Below are 17,932 nucleotides of genomic sequence, written 5' to 3' on the forward strand. Positions count from 1 at the left end.
TTTTTATTTTGGCCCTGAGACACAAATCACACCACATTAAGCCACTCACTTCATAAAGAAATTGTGCGGTAGTAAAAACATCTCCTGCTGGGCCTGAATCTTTTAAAGGACCACCAGATGCAAAATTATGGAAGAGTTTCTTTTTAATTGTTTCAGTATGTTTAGCTATAACCTGTACATTTGTTCAGACTGAACGTTACTGAAAATATTGGCGTTGCTCTTTTTATCTGCTTTAAGCATGTAATTATAAACATCTCTCATAAAAAAGCTGTCATAATATTTAGTCTTGAAAAATGAGTTATAGTTCAAAATGTAGCACTTTAATTCCTGTTTGATGGGTTTAATTCATGTGCACCGGATGAAGTCCTGCATAGTGATGAGCATAAATCATACACATTTGAAACCTGACTTTATTTTGTTCCGCTGACTTGAGGAAAAGTTTAGGTGATGTATGGATGGTGCGCTTTACAGGTGGACTACGAGTAAATCATGGGGTGCTGTTTAAAAGTGTCAGATTTATGAGGAGGACTGTTCCTCCCCTTTACCTGGTAAACCTACAAACAGTGAAAACAGCTCATAATTAAATAGTATCACTGAAAAAAAATGATTCATTGAATTTACTTCAAGGTAAATTTTTTAAGGTAAGTGGTTGCAATCAATTTATTTTAGCTACATTTAAATAAACAAATTTAGTTGACTAACTAGATATAATGATAGTGAATACATTTACTATCCGTTTCATCATGCATTTGGTGACAATTACCAATACACATTATTATTACAATTTAATTATTTATATCTTTTATAACTGAGCCTTTGAAGTGGCCGTTTTTAATGTGCTTTATAAATAAACTGAACTTGAGCTTTTCCATTCCAAAATTACCATTACAATATGAAAAGTCAAAATTTTAAGTCCTTAATTTCTTAATAATTATTAGAAGTAATAACTATATGCTTTACATAAACATATATATTATATTTAGTGATAATTGTAAGAAAAAAATATTTTTAATGTGAAATTTGAACCCTATGAATCCTCATTTAGGATTGTTTTAAAGTCACCTCATTCAGAATAATGACAAAAACCACAATTTTGAATTGTACGGTTTTAATTACATTCTGGAGATTGTTTATACGACTATATTTTGCTTATTCTCTTCCGCTCTGACAGACAAACTTGCACAGGCATATAAAGGCAATCATATGTGCGTGGCAGCAATCTAACAGGAGAGATATATAGGAATAAATAATATATTTAAATTAAAAAAAAGTGCTCAGACACTGATTAGAATCATTTTTGGATAGCAGTCATTATAGTGACTGGCAGAAATTCCTATTCAGCCAATGTGTTAGAGAAAGCGTTTGATACATCTCAAAACAAAATTCATAATACATCAGAAGTTTGTTAGAAACACTAAATTTAGATACACACCAAGCACCACACTGTGAACAGAAACAGTCTTGGTTATATGTACTTACATTGATGAAAAGGCAATTATGAATAATGGGTCAGTTGATAAAAGACTACTCTCTTTCTCACAGAAAGCAGATAATGATCCCCAAAGAGACATTTTGATTTATAAGACTGACTAAAAGTACAATTGTCTTCTCTCTACATTGTTCTTGGGGATTAAATACATTTTACTTTTTGTTCTTTTTGTACATTAAAGAGAAAGAGTTCACCCAGAAATGATTGTTATTTACTCACTTTCATGTTTTTCAAAACCTATGTGAGTTCTGTGGAACACAAAAGATAAAATTCCGTGTAACTGTTTTTGTTTATAAAATGAAAGTCAGTGGAGTCTAAAACATCCCTTTAAGCACTATTTGATGAATATTCATACAAATCTAAATCATAATCTGTTCAACTTTGATGCCTATGTATTCTAGTGCCTAGTTGGTTCACTCTAAAAGAAGGTGCAAATTGAAAAAAAAAGTCTAAAACGTGACTACCCATGCAAATTACACTAAGACCACCAGCTTTTCAAAAATCCTTCATGAAAAATACAAAAAAATTAGAAAAAAATATTTCAAATAAAAATACATATTTGTCACGTGCGCACTTCTCTACAAGGTGTTTCTGTTTGCTTATTAGTGCTATCCTGATTGTCAGTTAGTGGGAGGCCCATAGTACTCTTTGGCCATGAAGCTTTATTTTATGAGTAATTATGTGAAGTTGAAAAAAGAAATAATATTTGGCAGCAAAATATGGAGTATCCTGCATCTACCACACCTTTAACAGCTAAACAAATGACTTTACTCTGGTCCATAACCCTCTGGTCATTGGCGGGTTGGAGGTTGACAGGAAACACTGTGAAAACTATTTCCTCCGATGACCCACTGAGATGGAGCTACGCCAAAACCAGCCACAATCACCTTCCCCATGAAATACACAAATAGCCTCCTTCCACAGATGACTTTGTTTTTATAGTTAAACAACTGAATCACACTAGCAAAGTAAAACAATGGAATACCTTCATTACTCTGGACCTCTCCCTGCTAACCCGACATTTATCCTCCCACCCACATCCCATCACAGAGGGAAGCGGAACCCCTCTGAATAAAATCATTGGCGCCCCAGTAGTTTGGACAGAAAGCCTGAAGAGGGTTTGCTAGGTTTAGACGTTTCTGCACGGCTCGAGCGGTTCAGCCCCAATTCGCCTTCCAGCTGTTCCAGCTCTGATTGGTCCAACAACTCAAAGTCCTCCGCCTCGCTGTCCGATTCCTCGGCCAGGGCCTGGACCAGCGCAGGCGCTACAGCCGCCTCCAGGCGCTCCTGCATTGCCGCGGTTACTGCTGCCGTGATTACGTCTCCAGCCAGCCTCTGCACAACCTCCAGGGCCTGGGCCACGGGTTCCTCCTCTGACTGTGTGGACCCGACCCTGCTGGGATGGGCTGGAGGGGTGGGCATCCCGATGCTCAGGTCTTCGTCGTCATCTCCATTTGTTCCCAAGCCATTGTCCAAGGAGGGAAACTCCGGTAGTCCACCAGTGAAGACTTCCTCGTCACTTCGCCGGTCTGAGTCTGTATCAAATAGATAATATAGAAAATGCCCCCATTTAAAAAACAATGAGATATATACACATTCAACTGGAATACAATTTGGTATAATATCTATTACTGAATGCCTCAAAACTATATACTGCAAGTTATCAAGGTTTTAGACATTACATACATCTATCGTAATGCTATAATACACAAACGGCTCTAATACATAAAAACGGCTTTCCAATATAGAAGCATGACATTCATTCAATTCTTAAATCTCGTTTTTTATAAATCACAACATGGTGATGACTAATTGATTCCAGTGTACTAGTATATATTTATTTATAGTATACTAACATATAGTATACAGTTAATACCACTGTTCAAAAGTTTGGGGTCAGCATGATTTTTTTTAATGATACAGTTTATCAAAATATTAATATTGTGAAATATTATTACAATTTTAAATCACTTTTTGTATAATGCATTATTTATTTTAAAAAAAAATGTATTTAGTATTTTAAAATGCAGTTTATTTATGTGATAGTAAAGCTGAATTTTCAGCATCCAGTCCAGTGTCACATGATCCTTCAGAAAAATCTTAAGGAATCAATATGCTGATTCGCTGCTCAAGCAACATTTAACATTTCTTATTGTTATCAGTTGAAAAAAGTTGTGCTGCTTAATATTTCATGGAATGATAAATTAGGTAACACCTTAGATTAAGGAACACATATTCACTATTAACTAAGAGTTTTCACCTCAATAAACTCCTAATTTGCTGCTTATTAATATTTAGTAATGTAGTTAAGTTTAGGTATTGGGTAGGATTAAGGGATGTAGAATATGGTCATGCAGAATAAGTCATTAATATGTGCCTAATAAGTACTATTAAACAGCCAATATGCCAGGAATATGCATGCTAATAAGCAAATAATTAATAGTGAATAATAAACTACATACATACATATACACACACACACACACACACACACACACACACACCAGTTTCTGGCAGCTAGTTTGCATGTTTCTTTTGTTATGTATGGTCTATCTGTATCATTTGTTATATTTAGACTATATTTAGACCTGGCAAATCACCCATATATGACACATATTTTATATCTATATATTTCTGGAAAAGGTAAGAGAGCTTACCTTCAGAGTTTTCTGTCTGAGGTGTGTGTCCCTCTGAAAGGTTAAAGGTGCCATTGTCTGTCCATGTTATTTCAGAGACCTCTGTGTCGGATATAGACAGCTCTTTGCACACGGTGGAGTCCATCTGTATTAGATACTCAATATCAGTTCACACACAGACAGAAAATGGACATATGTATATTGTAATATTATTGTCATATCCTAAAGCCCTCACAGTCTTCAGTGGCACACGATCAGTGTGAGTAACAGTATCTGGCCAGTTGTGTGGCAGCTCACTGACCTTGGGGAAAAGTGCAGACAGATCTGCTTCAATGCTCTCTCTCTTGGCTTGTGACTGGAGTATCCTTTTCTCTTAAGTGGGAAAGGAATATGGAGAATGCAAGTCAGCCACGACTTTAAATTAAATATTTCGTTTAAAACCAAACAGAATCGATAAACATACTTCAGTGTAATGTAAAAATGTGAGTGTACTATGTTTTATATGCTTATTAGTGTATTGCCTTGTTAGCTTGTCATGCTAATGCCAAACTCCATTGAATTCAATCAAATGAGTCACCCTTTCATAATGCTAAATGTGTGGTGCGCTCCAAATCAGTCACTTATGAGCTCCCATAAAGCATTATTTATATACTATTATCGTATTTATTTAAAAAAAAAATTAATTATATTTATTTTTAAATATTTACATTTAGCTTTATTTTTATTTTTGAGCTTTTGATTTTTATTTGAGTTAACTGCCAGGCATAATTTCAAATTTTTATGCTTTATTTCCACAAACATTTATTTTTGGGGGTCAAGCTACACTGGAATGTAAAATTCAGTCATTTTCTATGCGTGTATTTGAGACGTACCATGATTCTCCTTTATTTTCTGAAGAAACTCGCCCACTCCAAAGTCCAGTTTCTGCAGAACTGGTTCCAACCACATCCCAAACTCATGTGACGACACCAAAGGCCAGAGAAAAATGCCCAGCACTGGAGTAAACAGATGTAGAAACTATTAATGTACGTGTCACACTTACCAGTGTGTTTATGAACCTGCTGACTGCTAGGAAGAAAGAGAAACCAGAGACTGAGTGGGAATATCGTCATGGTTACATTACTAGGAATCCACTATCACATGACAAACAGACTGTTGGATGTTCTCGAGTGTGCTGGAGGTAAATCCAGGAAAGGCTATGCTCACCTTAGCCAATAGTAGCATGGTTACAATCAGTTGTACAAAGACTTTTAACTATTAATTAACATCTTTTTTTGTGTAGGACCTAATTTGGCACTTACCTAAGATGTATGAAATAACAACCCCTGGAATGTAACGTCCAAGTATTGCAAGAAAAGAACACATACTGCACACCAGCAGACAGAACTGCAATGAGACACAAAAAAGGATAGTTGCAAAAGTATAGCTGACATAAAATACTTTTGGAGAGTTAATAAACCGCAATGTGACATGCTATGCACTAAATCTATTTTAAATATAATTTTGTTAATTCTTTTATAAACATTTTAAAAACTCTCTCTCTCTCATATATATATATATATATATATATATATACATACATACACACATATATGTGTTTATGGTGGTTAAAATGGGGAAAATGTAGAAGAAATTAAGACTTGACATGATACCCCATATATATGGTTTCCCTATATACACACACATTTATACAAATTTTCACCTACAATCTACATTTTAATGTAAAAAAGGGTACATTATGCAAAAACTAAATCTGTCCATACCTTGCCTGGATTCTGCTGCTTAAAAGAGGAAGTCTCCTCAATGAAGAGCTTGAGGCTCGTCCAGAAGTCTGTAAATGGAGATCCTGATCCAGACTTGCCCTCCTGGACAGAATCAATGATCTCCCAGCTACAATTAAAAGACCAGTAACATAAACAATCATTAAAGTTGAACCAGAAGTAAAAACGACCCTTTTTGAAAAAGCACATATTCATTTATTCAATCAAACAATGTAAACTTCTTTATTTATCATTGCATATCTGTTGAACACATATGCTGCTATATATTTGTAGTGGCCTCTTCCCAACCTCTGGAACTGTGATATGACACAAGATGCCAATACACTATACACGACATGTACATTTATGTTATGGAGGATGGAAAGAATTAAAATGTAGACCTTAGTCCATTTTAATAAATGGATGTCAGTGTCTATAGCATTAGCTATACAGTGTGTATGCCTTGAAGGCAGATTCTTGCGCTATCAGAGTCTGAGTGATGACTGCAGAAATGTACAAGAGGATTCTTATAATATCTAAAATGGGTTCATGAGATAACTGAAAAGGAGGCACCCTGAAAATGCCTGGTTTATAAATGAGGGAATTACTGCACATTGAAAAAATTGACCTCACTTATTTGAAGTGATAGATTGTTTTAAAATGATTACATATCAATCTATTCAGGTCCTTAACCGACAACTTACAATCGACAAACATATTTTTAATTACATAAATCGCTATTCCTTGAGCCCACTGGGACTCTTCGATGAGCTTAAATCACATTTGATGTTACATGGAAAGTTCACTTTCATAGAAAGTATTATGTAAGTCAGCTTTAAAAATAAATCATGGGCAGCCAGCTAATAATAACAACATCAAGTAAAAAGTCAAGTACATATTTCTTTGGTCAAACATTTGGCTTTGAATGAATTAGTATGAATTTCAGAACAGGGGAATTTCTTGGCATCTATTAACAGGCGGCTTGTTAATGCCCTTTATCTGTGGTTATGCGCCCTACTCCCATCCCCTCACAGCTGTTGCTCTATATTTCCCATCTCCAAAACAAACCAAACAATGCCACCTAGGCCTATATGTCAAAACTTTCAAAGTACATGTCGAAATCCTTCAAACAAACAGATTGACCCCAAAAACATGCTACACACAACCCATGCAATTAGGAACTCTCCTACAGATCCATTTCCTCCAAAAGGTCATAAACCACCTCCAACATTACACCGATATGTTTCCCCACCGGAGGTTTCCTATTAAACAGAGCGCATGGGGAGCATGTGACTATGAGGCAACAGAGCTCACATTAGCATTTCACCATCTAAGCGAAAGTGCCAGAGAAAATGAGCTCAGGCTTGCCCAACCCAGACCAGAGCTGACGACTGGAAATCAATGAGGTGTAATGCTCACAAGTGTTAAGAGATTTCATCAGATGATATCTTTTGTTACATCTTTCGGGAAATCTGCGTGTTGACTAACACTATGTGGTGTTTGATAGTTAACGCTATTTGAAATCATACCGCATGGCATGCTTGCTACTGCTAAATGTTATTATGTGAAAACCAAATAAAGTTTGCTGCCTCAAGAAAGTCAAAAATCTTTTAAAACCAAAGAAAGTGTAGAAAAGCCTCTAATATCTCTGTAAATGCCAACAACAGGTGACTCTGGATTTTGAAAACCAAACCACTCGACTAGCTGACTCCCATGCTAATCGCTAAAACAACAATGAAAGCTACTTGTCTGACACTCAAACAGACCCAGAGACAGAGCACTAAAATAGCCCAAAACAAACAGCTGGGGAATGCCACTGAAAATCAATTGTCTCTCTTAATTTGTAAAATAAGGGTAAAAGGACCCTTGGCATTGGCAATTGCAGTACTTTAACAATGTTTTTAGCTTGTCTGTTGTGTTCACGTTCACTTCATCACACATGACTGACAGGTTCCATGGCTGTGTGGTGTACATGCACGTATCGATACCTATAAAAGTACTTTTGACAATCGACATGAACTTCCCCCAAGCAAATGTTCCAAAACAAGGGTCACTATGGAGACCACACAGCCCCAGATGCATCTGATGTATGATGACTGACATTTGAAATAATTAGGAAAAAGCTCATTTGAAACATGACAAACCTAACTGCGATGCGAGTAAGACTAAAACAAAGACAAATATCACTTGATTAAAATAACATGTTTTTCCAAAAAAAAAAGACAAAATAAATATCCAAGTCATATAAACAAAACAAACCAACCCAAACCAAGCCACTTAGTCAGGTATAATTCACATAACACTGATTCTTAGTATTCAAAGTTAACAACCTCTGTCTTTGTACCAATTTCTTCAATAGTTTATTTATTTATTTTACCTCAGTGCTGATCCACGGCCTTCAGCAGTCATCTCAAAATTTCTAGGTTTCAACATGAAAGGCGTTCAGGTAAGTCAGAAGGTGAGTGTGTCAGTGATAAGTTCCAGAGTTCAGACAGAGTCACAAATGAAGTGTCGCACGAAGCCACACTAGCTAGTGTTTATGTTGACCAAGGCCTGAGCTTCACTATTTCAACCAGTCAGGTCTAAAAATACCAGTCACATAGCATTCCACAAGCAGGCATCAGACTGACAGTGCTGGGGCATGAACACACACACGTACAGACACACCACATAATACCCCCTTAATACCCCCTCTTCACGGAATGAGACCCTCTCAGAAGAGTATTTTAAATTACTCAAATTTTTCTCAATGAAAAATGATCTCCATGCAGGAACATGGGTCTCATAACAAAAAAACTCCTTTGCATCACAATAACTATCCACGGTTTCCTCACTCTGTTAATCTCACCGATATATAATGAATTACTGTTAAAAATCTCATTATATTTAAAGAGATGTTACATTTATTTATACGTCAATTATATTTTAAATATAGAGCTTCTTTAGCACAACATATACAAGTAAATATTATACAGTATAAATATCATTAAACAAATAAATAATAAAACTGCACTAGCAAACATTTAGACAAGAGTCAGCTATATCATGAAAGTAGAGTTTAGAAATGTTCTCAGGACAAGGGTATTTTTTTGTAAATGTCCATTTTGGGCAGGTTGTCACATTTTTATTGTTTTTATTATTATTATTATTATAATTTACATGCGTTTAAAAAAATGTATATTTCAAAAATGTCCATTTGAGACAGGTTTTCACATTTTTGTTCTATTTTATAAAATCATAAAAAAAATGTATTCTTTTTTTTTTTTTTTTTGGTCATAAACATCCATTTGGGGCAGATTAGCACTTTTTAAATTATTATTATTATTAACCTGTGTTTTAAATGGTATAAAATTATACAACTTATCAATTAAATATTTAATTTTCAGATGTCCTTTTGGGACAGGTTGTCACACTTTGATTGTTTTTCATAATTATTTACATGTTTTAAATGGTCAAAAATTTGGTCAATAGTTTGCTGTTTTTGTATATTTTACATTTTTGCCATTTTATCTTTTCATACTCGATTTATTATTTACATTTTGCTTACCCCAGTATGGTTTGCTTAAACATCCAGCATGTGACTACATAAATAAACTAAACCATTTTACTTTGTTAATAATGACATGTTCAACAACTTTTTTCTATGCAAGACTTCAATATATATAGATATATATAGAAACTGACTTTCAAAAAATTACATTCCCAGAGAATGGGAGTAAAAAGTGTAAAAACATGCCTAGTCTCCCCTGTATATACCGACAGTAACGGTCATCTTTATTATTTATATCCCATCTTTGTTTATATCATTCTATCTATTATTATGGTTTGGTCATTTGACCGTGACGAAAGGACCATGACTGGTCAGTTGGTCAGTGAACAAATAATACCAGTCATCTAACCCTCACTCAGCCTTCCTCCAATGGGCCACTGAGTGTCCAGACACACCCTTTGTTAGTTAGTATCCAGTGATGTGATTGGCTTCTCGGTTGGGACCCTCCAAAGTCCTCCCAATAAGAATGGCGAGGAAATGCAAGAAAGGATTACCATCACTCTTGAGCGCACAAATGGCTGTGTCATTCTACTCGCCATGCCACCCAGTCTGAAACATAAACTCAAGTTTCACAACACGACATACTTCCACAGGAAAACAACAACCCACTCCAGTGCATACGTCACAATGTACAGATAAACAAAGCGTTTCACCACAACAGATGCAACATTAGTACAAATTATTGCAAATATATTAGTAAGAAATAGTAACTAAATTTGTATTACCACATGACGTCTGTTGGAACTTTCATAAAAACATAAAAAAAATAACAGACATTCTTAATGTGAAACTACCATCATCACACTTTAAATATAAAGTAACTTTATGAAAAAACTAAACAAAACACAAAAAGTAGGGCACGACAGAAAGCTCTTTAATCCCACAGTTATGGGAGGACAGGGGGCAAAGGGGTCAGAGTGAAGATCCGGGTGAAGACAACTGTTGGAACAGGACTCGCATCAACAGCAGCTGGCAGAAATGAACAAGCTGAGGCAATCCAGCAGCTGTTGGTCAAGTACCCAAGGTTTTAATGAGGCCCGTCTCACATAAACACCACACTGAAGATTACTACACAGGCATCTCACCCACTGGAGCACAATGGTGCCACTGCATTTGTTTTTACCATAAGCATGTAAACAATGACAGGGAAACTTCGGTCAGAGTACAGCACGACGCAAACCGGATTAAAATAATGGAAAGCCGAAGGCCATTGATAAGCAGTATTGGATAAATTCATCAAGCGTTCCACTAATCCAATACGTTAACAAACTTAGGCCAACTTTTGAATGTTCTCATATGCAAAGATTTGACGTAAATATTGATTATATAATCTTGGTTCACTTGGGCACACTCTTCAAACTACTGCATGAGAAGGGTTACCAGTGTTGTACATTTCTAAGTTTCAAGAAGGTCAGGAGTGCCTTGTTAGATTTCTTAATTAGTCTTGATCTCACAACAGCTCCTTCACAGAAGCACTGGATTTCACTGACATCTCTTAACTCACATGACAGGCTTTATGGATTGCTGTATGTCATCAATAATGCCAATAAGAGGTATAGGACGCCCTCTAGTGGCTACAGACTGGACTGTAGCTGATGAATGGAAAAGACTTACGATAAAAACACCTTTATAAATACATTTCAGATGTGTGCCCCCCTCAAATTTTTGAGTCAAGTACATTTTCAGCGCAACTACCAAAATAACTATTTGCATATTTGTTGTAGGTAGATTATTTGCTTTAAATTAAAAATTATGTCATGTTGTTTCAAACTCATATGCAAAAGGAATTATTAGTGAACGTAAAGGCTGCTCTTTTTCTCAAAATGACAAAAATATATGGTGATCGCTGTAAAGTTCAGTTTATTAAACAAATTAATAAAAAAGTAGTTCAGTAGTTTGGGGTTAGTATGACTTTTTAAGAAATTAATACTTTTATTCTGCAAATGTTGCAAAAATTATATTTCAAATATTTTTGTTCCTTAAAGAATCATTTAAAAGGTGTCTCCACAAAAACACAAAATAGCGGTTTTCAACAAAAATAATAAGAAATGTTTCTGAGCACTAAATTTGCATATTATAATAGTTTCTGAAGGGTCATGTGACACTGAAGACTGGAGTAATGGCTGCTGAAAATTCAGCTCTGCCATCACAGAAATAAATTACATTTTAAAACATATTAAAATAGAACAGTTTTTTACTTGTAATAATTACTTTGTTTTTTGATCAAATAAATGTAGCCTTGGTGAGCGTAAGACACTTGATTTGAATAGGTGTTTACCTGCTTGTCATACTCTTCCATAGAGCGGCTCCTGTAAGTAGGAAAATAAACATCAATGGGATCTACACTCGTGATGGACACCATATCAACATTTGTTTCTATTCTTATGACAACAGTAACAACAGTCAGACACGTTAGAATATAATGAGATGAAACGAACCCACACCTCTTGATCTGGAAAGAGCCACATCTCTCATCAGCTGTATCATAACTAAGAGAGCCACACACATGGAGATGAGGCTGAACACCCGACAGGGACTAAGGGACACAAACCTGCATGGAAAAAACCAACAACAATTAGGTTTCCCATCTTTAATCACGTGCACAGTTACAGTCAACAGACATCTATCTATCACTTTCGTATATATAGTGCTTGTTTTGTTTTGTTTTTTTATATAAAAGCTGTAAAATTATCTAAGACCTTTCATCATACCTTTTAAAACAATAAAACTACATGCTCAAGTGTGGTTATTATTATTTCTATTCATTCGAATTACAAGTTACGTAAAATCATGTGCTTTGAGGGTGACACTAATTCCTAATTGCACTCCAAATAAAGCCTTGTTAACCCAAATACAATATTTATCCACATGCCACAACAAGAATGCCTTTAATACATTGACAACTTTTGTGCATGTAGGGAAATGCAAAGGCATGTCGAATTTTAAAATTTAAATTTTTCAAAGTCTGTGCATCATTCTATGCAAAAGAAACAATTGTCACTAGAACAAAAGGTCCACCACAGTACGAATAGCAATACAACTGTAGTGAAGTCCAGCGCAACCACAGATAGCCTACAGAGAAAATGGTCAAAGGAAAATGCCTTAGGGCCAGACTACAAAAAAAAAAAAAAAATACAGGCCTGCTGATTTAATTAAGCAGACAAATGTAGAGCATTGCAAAGCGATAAAGACCGATCCATTACTGCAATATTTAATTTAAACTTCAACATCACAGTGTCTTAAAGAAAATGTGATATTTGCATTTATACATTCTGCATGTAATAAAAATATGCTGCGTCATGTGTCTCACCAAAACGCTATATTTGTAGTTGCGAAGAAAGCGGAAGTCCATAATGGTCTTTTCCAGTTAATCAGCTTTGATGTACGGCACAGAGGATAAGTGTCTGCAGGGTGTCGGACTCCCGAAGGCTGCTCTTCCTCTTTCTCCGCCATCTCTCCTCCTCCACCTGAGCTGAGTGATCTGGAGGAAGTCTCTCCGGCGCTCTTTCCCACCGGCTCCACCTCTGAAGCACCCAGGCTGTCGCATCCACCCTGATTAGCCATAGCAAAGCCCGCTCCTCGCGCGCTGCCAGCTGCTCTTTATTTTGTTGTTGTTTAGTCGCTGACGTCACTCAGAGGCAGCCCCGGGTTGCTGTTGGGAACCCTTACGTCATCGTTCAGTCAGCTGTGCGCCTGTCCACCTGCTCTCTGGGTTTTGGGTTTGGCTACCTCTGCATGCAGCTCGTTGCTCGAAATTACAGCCAAATCAACGTTTTGTTTGAGTTCGTTCATATTGCGTTGTTTTCTTCTATTCATCATCAGCCATCATTCTGAAGCTTTGAAAAATATTTCATCTTTAGCCTACATTCCTCTTTCACGGTCATATGTAGGCTAGATAATCTGATATTTTATTTCTTTCGAAGACAAAATATGAATGAGCTTTATACGCTCTTTAACCACTAGGGCGCAGTGTACATTACTGTGTAAAGTGCTTGTAAACAGCCACTTGCAGTGGAAATAAAAAATAATAATAATATAAAAGTATAAAATTAAAATATTATTCAAGTATTATTATTATTTTTAACATCTCTTATTCCTACGTTGTTCTGCTGTTTAATGTCGTGAAGTTGTAACATAGGCCTATATGTGACCCTGGACCACAAAACCAGTCTTAAGTCGCTGGGGTATATTTGTAGCAATAGCCAACAATACATGGGTCAAAATTATCCATTTTTCTTTTATGCCAAAAATCATTAGGATATTAAATAAAGATCATGTTCCATGAAGATATTTTGTAAATCTCCTACCATAGATATATCAAAACTGAATTTCTGATTAGTAATATGTGTTGCTATGGGCTTCATTTGGACAACTTTAAAGGCGATTTTCTCAATATTTAGATTTTTTGCACCCTCAGATTTCAGATTTTCAAATAGTTGTATCCCAGCCAAATATTGTCTGATCCTAACAAACCATGCATCAATGGAAAGCTTATTTATTTAGCTATATATAAATTGAGTATAAATGTCAATTTCAGAAAATAAAACATGATTGACATTTAATCTTGACTGCATGGTCAAAGCCAGTAGCAACACTATCAAAATGTTAGATTGGGGTCTTGTTATGAACACATTATGAACATTACTGCACCACGCAGAAATTAAGCAGATGATCGACTTGTCAGCTGATCAATATATCTCAGTAAAAAGGCAAAAAAAAAAAAAAAAACTACATTAATAAGTATTAAAGCAATTGTCCTGTATTTAATTATATCACTTTATCATTAAGTTAATATCATTACGGTATCAAGTGTTACAGTAGCACTTATCTCTGCTGCTTTTGAATGCCAGTGTTGTGAAACTCAAAAGCAATACTTTTTTTTTCCATTTGAAAAAGAATCAAAGAGCTTGCAGAGACATACAAACATATACAAAGTCTTGTACATTATTATACTTTCCCAGTTGATTGATTACATGAAGAATGAAAACATTTCAATGTTTATGCATATAAAACATTATCTAATTATATATGCACTAGTTTGCATCATTTTCTAGAACAGAAACCTGAATATTGGATAAAGTCAGTTTCAAAATTCTTGTTTCATTTTGCTGACATATTGCAGTCAAAGGTTTTTACAGAGGGGATTCTGGATATCTCTTTTAATCACTCTAAACAACCAGAAAGAAGAAAATAATTCACTGATTTTGGGGGTAAAATGTTGTATGAACTCAGATAATATATAAACAAATCCTTCAGAATATAGGTTGAAATAAAATAAAGTCTGGTGCGTTTAAGTGCAAATGAAGTGGAGATTTCTGGCTCAGTGCATAAGAAAAAAAAATCATTTTGAGAAAACAGCCTTTAAAGATATTCACTGAAATTGAATGCAAACAGATAAATTGAACTAAAAAAAAAAAAAAAAAACACACACCCAAAAAAATTTATTTTGAAGTCTAGTTTTCTTTCCTCTGGTCTGAAACATCATATTATGAAAAGCCAAATATCCCAAAAAGAAAAAACAATATGTCTATATAGTGTCTTGCCTTAAAATGATTTGAGCATGATATATAAAATACACTACGTTTGGAAATAAATACCAATTCCCATTTACATGGTAAAATCTCAGTCATACCTGCCTTTGAGAGACAGGCTCAGTGAACAGCATTGACCTAATTTTTGATGTTACACAGTGAACTGTGTACTTCTGAGCTGGCTGGTATTCAAAATTACAGCTTGGGACAAGTTTTAAATAAATGTATAATATTTTATATTATTGTACAATTCCAAACTTAACATGATTTCAGACATATATCTAGTTCTGTTTGGAATAATCTTGCATCAAGCAAGCAAAAGCAGCACTGTGAACCAGAAAGAAGTGTGGAGCCACTAATTGGACTGAATTTCAGTGGCAACAAAAGCCCTGGCTAGAAAATTCCAGCCCTGGTTTTACAGGGCCTGCTTTGTTGCCGCAGTGTTTGTTCTCTACTGCTGTGTTAACAGTTATCTTTTCGGTGGTGGCCTCTCCCCACCCTTCCACACAGTGCATGAAATGTTCCTCAGCACAAACCCGTCCAGATCCACCGTGGCACAGTACAGGCGATGCTCCGTTCTGCACAGGACACCATCCAGACACCAGGAGTGGCCCAACAACTGCCTCGCAACCATGTTCCCACACAGCTTTGACTACAACCAGCCGATGAGAAAGCGTTGAGAAGAAGGAGACATGATGGGACAGTTCCCGGAGGATGTGGTGGGTGGCTTCACCACAGAGGAACTGGAATGCAAGATCTGCTACTGTGCTTACAGCCTGTCAAGTCGACGACCCAAGGTCCTTGAGTGCTGCCATTGTCTTTGTGCCAAGTGCCTTGCAAAAATTCTCGATTTAGGAGAATCCTCTCCGAATGCAGTGGTCTGTCCATTCTGCCGCTACATCACAGACCTTCCCGGAGAAGACGTGGGCAGTCTACCAGACGAGTATAACTTGGTGTCGGCACTGCTGTCTATCCAGACACGGAAGCATCAGAACCTTAATGACAACCAAGGCGAGATTCTCCTCAGTCCCAGACGCCTCAACTCTCTGGTGGGACACTCTGCCTCAGCTTCTCCCACCTCGATTCGTTCCAATTACGTGGTGATCACCATTATGGAGCCTCGGCAGGAGTCTGTTATTCCAGCTCGGGGTAGGGATTACCGCTCTTCCAGCCAGGACTCCATGGCCTCGGTTACTCAGAGATGGACGGTGTGGAACTGTGCGGCCCTGCTATGCCAGACTTCAGCACGCGTCCTGGTCTGGCTGCTGGGGCTGCTGTACTTCAGCTCGCTGCCTCTAGGGGTCTATCTGTTAATCATGCAGAATACCACGATGGGGGTGTTGATGGTCAGTCTGGTACCTGTCAGTCTTCTCATCGTCATGGTGTACGGCCTTTGCCAATGCCTGTGCCGTGAGTTTTGGGACTGTGTGCCACCATAATGACCAAAGCAATAAGTGTACTGTTATGTGTGGATATACGATGATTGGATGGTCCTGCCAGTTTGTGGAAACTCATGAATTTTCCGGTTTATTGGATAAACAATGTACACTGAACTGAAATACAAACAATAAAAGTGTATAGATTTAATTTAGTAGGCTATCATACAAATCAATGTAATGTTAGAATACTTAAAAATAGTATCCACCTCAACAAAATTATCCACTATATATCTTCTTTTTTTTCTTTTCTTCTTAATAACTGATTGTTGATTGTTGAATGTGCCATTGTGCCTTTTCCTGGAGTGGCTGAAATGAACAGATCAATAACCATGTCCTCTCTAGGCTTGCTGATGTACATTTTCTCTGTCTGAATAATTAAGATGCGGTAACTTTTACAATAAGGTCCCATTAATTAAAGTTGGTTAATGCATTAACTAACATTGGGCAATATATTTGTTACAGTGTTTACTAACCTTTGTTAATTTTAGTTAATAAAAATACAACTGTTAGCTCATGTTCATGTGCATTAAATAATATTAACAGATTTATTTAGTAAATGTGGAGATTAATAAGATTAATTAACTAATATTAATTAAGTAAGATTGCATGACAAAGATTAAGCCTAACTAGTGTGATTAACTAATGTTAACAAATGGAATCTTATTGTAAAGTGTTACAGATGATTGCAATATAAAGCCCTTAACCTACAACACCGTATACAGAATCATGGGTAGGACACATATTTTAATATTCTAATCATGTTTATTAGTTCGACTTTTCCATGTTTTTCTTGGAACACAAATGCATGTGAAGCATGAACATGTCTGAACATGTTTTAAAGAAAGCATATGTTTTTACACTTCATGACAAAGTTGAATGAACTATTAATGGTTATCACAGGAGTGTTGGAGAATGCACTTTATACAGTTTGCAAAAAAGTACTTTACATCCCAAAACAAATGGAAAGACCAAGACATCAGATGAAGCTCTCATTACATGTGTAAGTTGGAAAATCAAAACCATCTTAATAAATTATAACATTACACTTTTACACATGCCGATGTGAGGTTTTGTACGGGAAAACACTACTATTCACATTTTTATATGAAGAAATTGTATGTGTTTCGTAAAACTTTTGATGCTACTTAAACAAGATTAAATGCACTGACATGGGCCAAGTCTTTAATTTGTTTAATAATTTTCATGTTAAAATCTTATTGACTGTAAAAAACACCAGTAAAATACTTTCATTCTTAATTTATGTTGCATGTTCATTTAAGTAGTACGTTTTAGGTGTAGAAAACAGAACATATTCTCAAAGGAGGTCATTGAAAAGTCCCCACCATAATAAAAAAGTGTAAGGGGACCCTAACTGCACTGTCCCATGATATATGAAAATGATGAAATAAATAAACAAAACTTTATAATATGTAAGTGTGCAAATATATTCTCACTGTCACAGCCATCTCAGCTAGATAACAACCCAAGTGAGAAGGGGGACATGTTATTGGTAGCCTGTGTCTAGTC

The 17,932-nt window shown here is 36.0% G+C and overlaps 2 protein-coding genes across 3 annotated transcripts; one reads left to right on the forward strand and one right to left on the reverse strand.

Moving 5' to 3' along the window:
* Positions 1-1,921: 1,921 nt before the first annotated feature.
* On the reverse strand, positions 1,922-13,154 carry retreg1 (reticulophagy regulator 1). Of its 2 annotated transcripts, none has more exons than XM_058762322.1 (9): positions 12,746-13,154; positions 11,874-11,986; positions 11,714-11,744; positions 5,889-6,015; positions 5,427-5,511; positions 4,998-5,120; positions 4,427-4,497; positions 4,147-4,270; positions 1,922-3,024 (listed from the first exon to the last, which is right to left on the reverse strand). In XM_058762322.1, exons 1-9 carry the CDS (start codon positions 12,997-12,999, stop codon positions 2,567-2,569), a joined length of 1,386 nt encoding a protein of 461 aa, XP_058618305.1. In that variant the 5' UTR covers positions 13,000-13,154; the 3' UTR covers positions 1,922-2,566. The 2 variants fall into 2 exon arrangements, with proteins under 2 accessions (XP_058618305.1, XP_058618312.1); XM_058762329.1 differs by having other exon boundaries at positions 11,880-11,986; positions 12,746-13,149.
* A 2,504-nt stretch (positions 13,155-15,658) lies between these two features.
* Positions 15,659-16,405, forward strand: rnf182 (ring finger protein 182). Its single transcript, XM_058763761.1, has one exon. It carries the CDS (start codon positions 15,659-15,661, stop codon positions 16,403-16,405), a length of 747 nt encoding a protein of 248 aa, XP_058619744.1.
* Positions 16,406-17,932: the final 1,527 nt, after the last annotated feature.

The sequence above is a fragment of the Onychostoma macrolepis genome, chromosome 02 (assembly GCF_012432095.1).
Source record: "Onychostoma macrolepis isolate SWU-2019 chromosome 02, ASM1243209v1, whole genome shotgun sequence".
Lineage (NCBI taxonomy): Eukaryota > Metazoa > Chordata > Actinopteri > Cypriniformes > Cyprinidae > Onychostoma > Onychostoma macrolepis.